Source organism: Blennius ocellaris (assembly GCF_963422515.1).
Source record: "Blennius ocellaris genome assembly, chromosome: 5".
In the NCBI taxonomy this organism is placed as follows: domain Eukaryota; kingdom Metazoa; phylum Chordata; class Actinopteri; order Blenniiformes; family Blenniidae; genus Blennius; species Blennius ocellaris.
Window position 1 is genome coordinate 27,595,198 of NC_137654.1, and position 11,485 is coordinate 27,606,682.

Consider the following 11,485-nt stretch of genomic DNA (forward strand, 5'->3'; position numbering starts at 1 on the left):
TCGGGTGGGGGGGGTCTGTGTTTGTTGCTGCGTCAGGTGCTGACGTGGTGGACTGGCTTTACTCCAGAGTGGAAGGATTCAAGGATCGGCGGGACGCTCGGAAGTACGCCAGCAGCCTGCTGAAGCACGGCTACCTGAGGCACACCGTCAACAAGATCACCTTCTCCGAGCAGTGCTACTACACGTTTGGAGACCTCTGCCAAAGTAAAGCCTCTTCTCTCTCGCACAACACATTTCTGGCGCCCCCCCCCCCCCACGTTTGCGGATGGAAGAATTGACGTGAAATGTTTCCCGTGGTTGTGTTTTCTTCCATTAAGATATGGCGTCGCTCAATTTAAACGAGGGATCGAGCGGCGGGGGCTCGGAGCAGGACACCTTGGCACCGCTGCCTCCCCCCAGCAACCCCTGGCCTCTGGGCGGGCAGCCGTTCCCTTACCCTCCTTTTCCCTCCGCGCCCCCCAGCTTCCCGCCAGGATACTCAGATCCGTGCCACAGTTTCCACAGCGGGAGCGCAGGCAGCCAGCACAGCGAGGGTGAGGAAATCCGGCGGGGGAAAAGATGAGCCTTTGAGTTCTCCCCCCCCTGTCGTTAATTAATACATTGATTTGACTCAAAATGCAACATGACATTAATTAACCCAAGTAGCTCTGACATCTATGTTAAAACGTGTCTGACTCGTGCTAATGTTAGCTTTACTGGCTCTCTGGGCGGGAAGTTGACATTGGTTTTTGCATTTTTTCTTCCATTAATGAATTTCTGTATTCTAAAAAAAAAAAAAAAAAACAAACAAACAAACACGCATTCTTTATTGTCAAGGTCAATCATGAGCATCTTGAGTCATGCAGCGGACAGCTCTGCAGTACTGGGTGTGTACAACAAAACAAAAGCAACTCTTGATCAACGTGTGATTCCAAATCGCCAGCTCCAAACAATCGGCACCGTCCATTCTTCTTCATCAGTTCTTGAATGATCTTCTGTTTCCATTTTGAATCACAACGTGATGGTGCTGCATGGTTTTTTTTCATTTCTGCACTGAAGGAGAGTGGAGAACTGCTGGTGGTGGTGGTGGGGGTTGGGGGGGGGGGGGGGTATGGTGGGGAGGGGGGGCGTTGTGCATAAGAAGGTGGCTGTGGTGGATTTGTTTCCATTTGTTATGAAACCAGATTATAGTATATGTTGTCATCTATCTCGTATGATTTCTATTGTCTTGTGTGAATCATCCTCTCATCTACGCTTTCAGATCGCTGCTTTTTTTTTTTTTTGAATTCTTAATTAATTAATCTATATGCAACCGCTGACAAGCCATAGATGAGAAAGAAAGACACTTTCTTTTTTGACGCTTTCATACAAGTGTTATATATGTTTCTGTGTGCTTGCTTCAAAGAGTGCATGTGTGCATTTTCAGGTGCACTTTCTACAATTTATATATATATATATATATATATATAAATATATATATATACATACGGGAAGACCAGTAGCAGCCGTGGGCCTGAGCTTGTGGGGCTGATGCAGCATTAGGCAGAGCGGAAGAAAAGTCTGGGCTGGGAGGTGTGTGTAATCCTGTTGTTCCCTCTGTTTCTGCTGGGCAACGTTAGACTGAAGGAGGAGGTAGTCCCAGGACACTGGGGGAACCGGTAAGCCTGCTAACCCCCCCACCCACCCCCCTCCACCCCCACCCTCTCTCCTCCTCTGCTCTTCTCTCCTTTTGCTCTCTCTCTCTCACCATTCGGTCCCATGTCACTCCTGTCTTTCCCTCGTCCTCAATGTTCTCCACCTGTCATTACTGTAGTTTGTAAGGTTTGTTTTATTTATTTTTTTCTCCGCCCGTCCCCCACGATTTCTCCTCGGTTTGCGTGTCATTCCTGTGTTGTGGCTCTCCCGACAGTCGATTCTCCCTCTCCCGCACCTCCGGGCGCATGCAATTGGTTACGGTGCTGGGCGGCGCATGATGCGGGATGGTCACGCCGAGGCTTGTGCTATCATTCTCACCGATAGGGGGCGATCACGCACCACTTTAACCCAGTACTGTCGGGCTCATTGCCAATAAGGAGATGTGGAACGTTTGATTGTGCAACGGTGCGATACACCTCCGTCAGTATGATACCGCCAGCGTGTGTCATCCAGCTTCAACGAGTGATAGTAACCTACTTTTGGATGCAAAACGTTTTTCTTTCTATGCGGTGCTGGCGAGTCATCTCTTTTTGATGCAGGTGTATCATGCTTTGTGATCTGAGAGTGTTTCAGTGTCTGTATAAATATTACATAATGTTAGTTGCTGCAGTGGAACTTAAAGGGGAAAAAAAAACAAAAAACTTTGAGAAAATCATGTTTGTCCTTGACTGTTGATTTTAACTTTTGCTCTATAAAATCCAGTCACACCTTAAACAAATTACAGTAATGCATTGGATGACATTATTGCGTTACACTGTGTATTACAAGAGACCCTTCACGTCATGCAGGGGGTCTGCAGCAGTCCATGAGTGCTTCATTAAGCCGTTGTTTTACGTGGGACCTCTCCGTCTCAGTCGCTGGTTGTCAAATCACAGCTGCTGACTGTGTATTTCTGGGAAAACACACGCGTGCACGGGAAGATCAAACTCACAATGTGCATTTCTTTCTTTTCTTTTTTTTTTTTATTGCCAGGAAGCCGAAGCAGTGGATCCAACCCCAGTGCAGGCAAAGGTAGACGCTCATCCCCACAGGAGAAGGGTCAAAGGTCAACATGCAGCGAGTCTGAGCCCGGCGTCCGTGGGGGGAGGCGCGGCGACCGGGCCGCCAGCCAGATGAGTCACCACAGCCACGCCGTCTCCAGCCACAGCCACGCCGTCTCCAGCCACAGCCACGCCCGGTCCAGCCTCAGCCACGGCCATTCGCACAAGAGCCACGCCCTTTCGCAGAACAGCCACGCCCCCTTCACCTACAGCCATGCCCCCTTCACCCAGCCGGGTCCGGGCTCCTGCGCCCAGAGCGAACGAAGCCACGCCTCCTCCTACGGCCCCCCGGGTTTGCCTCCCCCTTACTGCCTGGCCCGTCTGGCCCCCAAGACTTCGGTGAGCAGTAGCACGCCGCCCGGCGCGCCTCCCGGGAGAGAGTTAGCGGCTGTGCCCCCGGAGCTCACCGCCAGCCGCCAGTCCTTCCAGCATGCTATGGGCAATCCCTGTGAGTTCTTTGTCGACATCATGTGACAGGACATGTGCCTTTTAAAATCTCAGTGAGCACAAAACAATTCTCCCTGAACCCTCCCACGCCCCTCTCTCTCTCCCTCTCGCAGTCTCCAAGTTCAGAATGTAGACTCTCCACGAGGCCCCCCCCCCTGCTGTCTGTCTCTTCCTCCGACGTCCCCCGGCGAAGGCGAACCGGCAGCGCGAGCACTGAGGAGGGAGACAGGAGGGAGTCCCCCTCACACACGAGCTCGGCTGAAAACCCTCTTTTGTATTGACGTGACGTGTACAGTTTGTGAAACGTGAGTGGTATTCAGTGCGGTGATTTCTTTTCAAAAGCTGCCACGCAGACATTCTCGACCCTCGGATATTCTCTGTTGCACTCCACCTTTCACGCTGGCTGGGCCTGGATCTCAATCCCCCAGACCCACACCGACACCCATTGGCCTCGCACTAACGAAGCTCTCGTCCCCCGGGACTCGGATCTCCTGGCTCGCGTGCCGACGAAACGTCGCCGCGCCACACAAAAACCTCCGACCCCGTTTCTTTGACGCGGCGGCGTTGCCATCAGCTTGTATAAGCTCTTCTACTCACCACCTACTAAAACGCTAACCCCCCCCCCCCCCCCCCCCCCACCCCCCAGATCGGATCGCGATCCGTAGAGTTCTTCGACTTCAGAAGGGAGACCCTGTAGCCAGCCGTTAGTTTAAACAAGGCTGTGTATTGCATGACTGTCTCAACTGCTTTAAAGAAAATTTTTGATTAATTTTGTTAAGTATTACCATTGTCGGGGCGACAACGTCGCCCCCTCGCCAATGTTTCTAAAGGAAAAATCCGTACACTGGATGATTTTTGTGATGTTATTTATGTGCTCATGTTGCATCGATGGTGTCATACTTTGTCTACTGCAGCCGACTGACAGACAATCAGACATCACCCTTTGTGAACCAGTGGTCAGTTTCTACTGTCCTAGCTGTGCTTTGTCGAATGTATCATTAACCCCCCCCTCTCCTCCCGTCAGCGATCGAACTCCTGGCATTCAAGATACTTCAGTTTTTAACACATCCAAGTTAATAAATCGACAGGATTGCAAACAGTGGACCGTGAGAGCAAAGTCAAAGGGTTGTGGAGATAAACCACTCCCGCGTGGTCGTCTCCATCACCAGTTTCCAGAAATGTCAGTGCGACGAAAAGCCAAAGCCCCACATTTTGTGGTGGACGTTTCTTTTTTTTTTCGACGTTGAAGTCGTCTGTGATGTCAATCTTCTCATGATTGTCATCGGACGCTTCTCATTCTGAGTTTGAAAGTTACTTCAACGGAAATCCTCGACCTCCAGATGCTTATCTCCTTGCCAAGCGACGACGGACTCCAGCTGTATCGACCTCAAAGTATTGCTACCAGAGGGGAAATAACACACAATAGTTTTTGAGCACTTTTGCGCCCCCCCCCCCCCGCCCCCTTTTAGTATGAAACACTGTTTGCAATCAAAGCTTTCTCTTTAATTTTGTTTCTTTACAAAAGAAGAATAAATTGTACATAGAAATTTATTATATATGAATAAAAATCTATATGTTCAAACGTTTGTGTGCATTTCCCACATTGATCCGCTTTAAAACCACGCACACAACTTCAAAATGACCCTAGAATCGTCTTTATTCAGCTTCATGCTTGAACTTGACTCACTGTCCCAACGTGACATCTCGTGAACGTCCCGCTGTGACGGTCATGCGACGTCATGCGACATTCAAGTGACTGGGCCAGGTTGTAACTTCCCCCAAAAAAAGGTGGTGTGGCGGGCAAGTTTGGGGTTAATTTATTTGAATACAAAATGTGTGAGATTAAAAAGTATTTTGTTGTTAACTGGAGGTGGTCATTGTTTATTGTAACCCGTATCCGGAAATAATTGTACTATCAGGAAGGAGAAAAAAAAGAAAACACGTTTTTTCGCTCCAGGGTGGAATTTCCGAGCACCGGCGGAGCGGCGCGTACTTCCCCAGTGGGCCGGCGTTACTTTCAAAAGACCCAAGTGAAGCGGAGACAGACCCCCGTGTGCTTGTGCGCTTGACCTGCCAACCACAGCCGAGGTAGCACTCCCCCACACATGGGCTGCCTTTTGTCAGGAAGGAAGTGATGTCATAGCGTATTGACATACACACCCCCTCCCCCCTCCCACCCCCCAGAGCAGATTTGAAACCCTGGTCTCGCTGTTTGGAGCTGCAGCCTCCAGCGTGGTCACAGTTGCAGTCTGACTGTCGGCCTACATGCAAATCCACACTCGCACATTTACCAGCAGCACGAATACAAGTGCTGCGCTGTTTTTTTTTACTATACGACTGTTGTTCCCCCCCCCCCCCCCAAGTCAGCATGATGATCGACTGTGCTTTGGTTCTTGGCTGAATTTTCTCCGTGGGCAGATGGAAGGGTAATCGTGGGAGGTGTTTCTCATCCAAACGCGGCCTTTACGACGTCTGACTGGCCGAGAGTGACGCCTTCTCACTGGAGTAAATGTCAGACACGTGTGGCAAAATGTCACTGACGTGTCATATGATAGTGATGACTCACAATCGTGATTCATCACTATCATGTGATTAACTGGGGTTTTTTGTTGTTGTTTTTTCAGTTTTAAAATTTGCAGTGTCACTCGGAGAAGAGTTGCTTCTCTATGTGACACTGCAAAAAAACAAAAAAAAAAGACGTTTGTGAAATGCACCTGGCTCAACAGGAAATTTCCCCGTTTCGCCCACTGACAGTAAGGAAATCCCGGTTCTCTTCTCCGGTAATCAAAAGATCACTCAAACGTTTTAGTGATACAGGACAGTGTCACTTTCATTTTAGCACTTCATCCTGAGTGATGGTGCACTTTTCCTTTCAGTTTCACAGTGTACTTGTTCTGAACCCCTGTATTTTGTTGCACTTTTCGTTTTAAGGAATTAAAAGTGTTGCGTGACTCAAGATGGGAATACCAGCTGATAAACCAGGATGTGTATTTCCCCCAGCGTCTGACTTATTGTTTGCAGAGTCGATCACAAACATGACTTAGTCATCCTTTCCTGGATTCCAGGACTTGCTCAGTTTAAATATAAACCCCATGGTGATTTATTCACTCTTGCATTCCAGCGAAACTACTACGAGTACGCAGGTTCTCCCTGAGCAGGTTTCTTTCTCATGTACACCAGATGCTGTGTGTTTGCCTTGTGATGGACCACGGTGTAAAATACAATCTTATTAAAGGGCCACATCAGTGTTAGAGTATCGTACAGCAGTGATTTTGTAAACTAACAAATTGACCTTGCCAGACTGTAACGTATATTTTGTTTCCTATTTAAGTACAAGCAAAAGCTTTTGACTTCTTTTTGCTTATATTTGCTCAATAGTCATTTCTTCTCCTTGTTTTCATCATTTAAATTCCCATTTAAATCCCAAGCCGAGATTGTGTTTTCACACAAGCGGAAAAAGTCCCTCCTCACTGCGCCTAATAGTTGTTTATCAAATGATGCAGTGCAAACCTCTACATTAAAAATAAAGCAAATCCAAATCAATCAGGAAGTTGGAAGTTCTTAAGTTAAAAGCACAGATGCTTCAATCAAATTGTGGACAGTTTGCCATCTGCAACAGGAACGTTCTCTCTCCAAGTCCACTTGTGGTTACTATTTAATCCATCAAAATACTTAAAAAAAAAAAAAAAAAAAAAAAAGTTGAAATAGATTTTTTTAGTTAAATGAGATTTGCTCATTTATTCTGAATAAAATATTAAAGCTAAAGCCTGACATGACACTGTGGGGATTCTGAAGCCGGATTATCATGTTTGACATATTTTTAGGGTGTACATTTCTGTTTTAAAACACGTAGTAAAATTCCCAGAGTGCAAAGTGTTCCTGGAAAGTTTTATTGTTTTGCTGACAGTCTTGTTTTTCCACAGTGACTTCAGGATATGCTGCTATAAATAGAAGTCCAGGAAGTCAGATCTCTTCAAATGAACTGTGCAAAGGAAAAAAAGGTCATATAAACACAAAAGGGTTTATCAAGAAATCTTCTCAACTAGTGAGAAAGTAATATGTGCATAACTCTTGATCTGGATATTTGCTGAACATAAAGAAATACATTTGGGTGAAATAATTTTGCAGAAAATTTTAATAACTATAATTATGGTCCTATTGTAGTTGTTCAAGCAGGTTTTGGCAGCGAGTCAGTATTTTACATTCATGAGCGTCATCTATGTGGGTGTATCTGTCACTTTTAGGTCCGCCCCTTGAATCACTATGACTTGGCTCAGCAGTACAAGAGAGAGGTTTCCATAAGGTCACAGCACACAGACTCCTCTTCATGTAGAATTCACCAACAAATCAGCAGATGAACCTGAGAGGAGTGTTGATTATTTAGGGTAAAATCAACTTCTAGTAACGACTTTTGCTGGATCACACTGCTTCCCCCACCTTCCCTGACTTGACCGCAGGACTTTAGGGCAGCATGGCTGTGGTGATGCTGGCGATGGCTCTCGGGCTTCTCCTGCAGGGCTTCTCCTGCATTCAGCCCAACCAAGGCTGCATGGAGTGGTCTCTAAAAGGAGCTGATGCTTGCTGCAAGGCCTGTTTTCCAGGTAAGACAATGCTGATGCTCAAATGTACTTTTTTTTTTTTTTTTTATATATATATATATATATATAAAGAAGAAAGTTATTTCAATATCTGAATGTATCATTTTATTCTTAATTTTTAGTGAATAAGGGACTGACAGACCTCAACGCTGCCTTACAATGATGCTATGAATGTAAAAGAACAGTTTGTAAGCCAAAAAAGTACCACAGATACATACATATAGGGAAAAGTGCTGTCTTACTGCATCCAGTGTTGTGTGTTTGCTTTTCTTCTATTGATCAATGAAAATCATGTGCACTATCAGAAAACTGCATAGTTGAATATAAGGTAGGTGATCATAATCAACTGGCTGAAGACAACTTTCTTTCGGATGGCACTTTAAAGCAACATGGCAATTCAAAGAGCTGAATACAAATACCAGGCCAACAAGGAATAAAACCTCACGCAAGAACAAAATGTAGATACGGTCATAATTAAAAACTTCATAGCAGCCTGAAAGTAAGCCAAGTAGAAACACTAGTTAATCTCAGTTGTTTTCAACGGAAGGAAAAATGTTTGTGTTGCAGCCTGTGAGGAGCTCCTGTTTGGCGGATGCATTGTAACCAAAACGTTTCAGTGGTTTTTCATCTAATCCCACAACAAAGGCCGAGGAGGATGCCACTAATGAATCCAATCAGTTGGAGCTCTCGTAACGCACGCGTAACGTTCTCCTCCAAAATGATGAAGTTCTGTCAGAAATACTGTCAGCAAAACAGAAAAACTGTCGGTTTGAACTTTTCTTTGGGATGCAGCAGCACAAACTGGTCATCAGATCTCATGTTGCCTTCTTCTGCTTCTTTTGTTATTCTACATTTTCCACAGAGACATTCACACCAGTTGTGTCTTCTTTTTTTTTTTTTTGCTTGAATTACTCATTGTATATATATTTTCAGGGCACCATATGGTGAAGAAATGTGGCCTACGTGTGATTGACCTCTGTACACCTTGTAAACCTGGGACTTTCACGCTGAGCTTGAATAAGTTCAGCTGTGACACATGTTCACAATGTGGAGGTAGGTCAAAGTCACGTACTCACGTGAAGACTTTTCTCATTCTTAACGACTTGCAAAAGGGAAATGATTGGATTTCCATTCCTCTATGTGTTCAGGAGCTCTGGTCCTCAGGAAAAACTGCACGTCCACATCCGACACAGTGTGTGGCTGCAAAGAGGGACTCACCTGTGGTGATGCCCGCTGCTCCTTCTGTGTGGAGAAATGCCAAAAAGGTCAAGAACCTACAGACGACGGTAGGCTGAAACAAAAAGAGGAATCTTTGACACAAGCGACCAACAAAGTCACCTAATGGTCCCGCTCTCTGTACAGGCTCCTGCAGACCGTGTCCAGAAGGCACGTTCAATGACAGAAATCACCCGAGGTGTAAACCCTGGAGCACCACGTGAGATATTCTGTTGTCTATGTCTATGTGTTTGTGACCGTCCAGTTCATGTTGCACACAGGAAAAAAACAAAAACAAAAAACAAGCAAAGAACACTATATCACTCAACTTCATTCTGTTTTTAAAGGTGTCTCAAACCAAATCAACGCATCGTGGCCAAAGGAGATGCCTTCACTGACATCACGTGTGTGGAGATCTCTGATCCTGGAAAGGTGGCCAAACCAGAGACCCCTGGTGAGAAGATCAAAGTATTCTGTTTCTGTCTCTGTCCTCTATTTAATTCTTTTTTTAGTGGGAAGCCCAGCTCACGTTTTTCACTGTGTGTGGCAGACATCTCTTGGTTGTTGGTCATACTGCTGGCCGCCGGCGTAGCTGTGATTACATTTATCGCCATTGCCGTCGTCACAGTCGTACGAAGCAAGAAAAGCCCCAAAAAACCTATAATCAGACCTCCCACAGGTAACTGCTCTTGTACTTCATGGCAATTATCTGGATTGCTTGAATTGTAATGATTATATCAGATATTTGTCATTTTCTCTCCCTCACAAATCGAGTGCGAAATGTACCTCACGACTTTTATTTCAACCCTGTTCTTCCCTCGTTCAGATGAGCCTCAGACGTTGATTGCAATCGAGTGCAGCTTCCATGAAGCAGAGCAAGAACAGGGCAGCAGCTCTGAATCACTGGACTCCAAAGATTCTTCAGAGCAGCTCATCGGATGAACCAGGAGGACCTGATGAGACCATGTTGAATTTTCCTCGAGGAGGAAAATAATACAGATCAAGAGCTACTTTTCCTCATCAAATTGACACCAGCTCCTGTTAAAAAAAAAAAAAGCCTGTTTGGGAACATTTAGATGTATATTTGTCCACAAAGATACAAGTTTAGTGAGCCTGTCCTGATCTTGTAAATGACTTTGTAAATATACAAAGTAAGGCGAAGGGGAATTCTAAGTGGGAAAAACAAAAAGTTCATCATGTAAATTACTGCTGAGAAACTGTGCCCCCCCCCCCCTTTGAGTTACACTGAACAACAGGTGGAAAGAGTAGCACGACTACTGGCTCATCGCTTTAATTATACTCAACCACAGCTAAAAGTACGGTTACTCTTCTGGGAAAGTCCTCAGAAATACTAAATGATTCATTTGTGTGGTCAAGGACAGGCGTCTGATTCTTTTTACATCAGACAAGCTTGACCGTGCCAGCATGTCTGGGGACCAAACAACTAAAAGAATACACAACATTTGTGATTATATATATATTATATACAAGTATTTGGGATTTGTTGCTTCCATCTCTGCACTTTGTTCAAGGAGAAGTTACATTAGTGCTCGTGACATTTGCACGTCTGGGCTGTGACACTGTACAAGTGGGTGGAGAAAAAAAAAAAAAAAAGAGGCACAGGCGTCAGATTTTAGTCACGTATTAGGTCTCGATCGTGAGCCCACATATACCTTCCCATCACTCTGGTTTGCTCTTTACTGCTGAACTCAAAATGTGCAGCTCCAGCTGATTTTACCTGCAGATGCTACTGTGTTTACCGGGATGACGTCCATCAGGAATGACGATTAAAAGTTTTACACCAAAGTCCAGGAAACTCTGACTGAACGCTGCCGGTGACGTTCAGGACTTTGCTTGTTGAAGGGAGGGCGTGAAAAATAACAATCGAGTGAAAGGAGTTCCTCGTTTTCTTAGTAATCAACAGATCACATAGAGAATTCCACAGGAGCCAAAATACTGAACATAAAGGCAGGTTCAGACATGTCCACTGAGCAAGAGTTTCTGGGTTTAGCCGGTCGGTGTAATATTATCTAAGAATCATGTAATTAGTGAGTGACAGCTCATAAATTCCTGCGGTGATTCATGTGGGAAACCCTGGAAAAAAAAAAAAAAAAACGTCACACGCGTGTCATGTGTTCGAGTTAAACAAGATAGCAAATCAGGCTCAAAGTTCGTGTGAGGAAACAACTCAGTAAGTACTCTACATTTATCTTCGTGCTCAGCAGTGTGGGCAGCAAGATTAAACCAAACGGAATTTTTTTTTCTTTCTTTCTCTTTATCCCCTGAACCGGTGCAGCTGTGATCTCCCTTTTTTGTCTGTGTTTGACGAGGTGGAACATGAATAAGAAGTTGTGTGGGCTTAAGGTGAAATGTTAACCCACAACTGTAGACGTCTTCAGTGTCATGACGTCTTAACCTCAGACGCCGGGCGTTTCCTGAACGTCGCAGCCAAGATGTAACGTTAAGATTTAACCACACGTACCTGTTACAAGAATACTGTACATCTCTGCC

The 11,485-nt window shown here is 45.4% G+C and overlaps 2 protein-coding genes across 2 annotated transcripts in view; both read left to right on the forward strand.

Annotated features, from left to right (window-relative positions):
• Window positions 1–5,255, forward strand: part of LOC308130166 (segment polarity protein dishevelled homolog DVL-1-like) — a 29,297-nt gene extending 24,042 nt beyond the window's left edge. The window contains exons 13-15 of the mRNA XM_080496366.1: window positions 37–204; window positions 318–533; window positions 2,647–5,255. Of these exons, the coding sequence (XP_080352492.1) occupies window positions 37–204; window positions 318–533; window positions 2,647–3,188 (926 nt within the window). The 3' untranslated portion in view covers window positions 3,189–5,255. The remainder of the gene's footprint in view (window positions 1–36; window positions 205–317; window positions 534–2,646) is intronic.
• Window positions 5,256–7,482: 2,227 nt separating this feature from the next.
• tnfrsf9a (tumor necrosis factor receptor superfamily, member 9a) lies at window positions 7,483–11,485 on the forward strand. Its single transcript, XM_080496374.1, has 7 exons — window positions 7,483–7,762; window positions 8,693–8,812; window positions 8,908–9,045; window positions 9,122–9,194; window positions 9,322–9,428; window positions 9,525–9,653; window positions 9,801–11,485. The coding sequence occupies exons 1-7, from the start codon at window positions 7,633–7,635 to the stop codon at window positions 9,914–9,916; spliced, it is 813 nt and encodes a 270-aa protein (XP_080352500.1). The 5' UTR covers window positions 7,483–7,632; the 3' UTR covers window positions 9,917–11,485.

Coding starts and splice junctions, on each gene's coding strand:
- tnfrsf9a (XM_080496374.1), top strand. CDS start 7,633: ATGGCTGTGGTGATGCTGGCGATGGCTCTCGGGCTTCTCCTGCAGGGC. Junction 7,763..8,692: donor CTGCAAGGCCTGTTTTCCAG/GTAAGACAATGC, acceptor ATATATTTTCAG/GGCACCATATGGTGAAGAAA. Junction 9,429..9,524: donor GGCCAAACCAGAGACCCCTG/GTGAGAAGATCA, acceptor TGTGTGTGGCAG/ACATCTCTTGGTTGTTGGTC.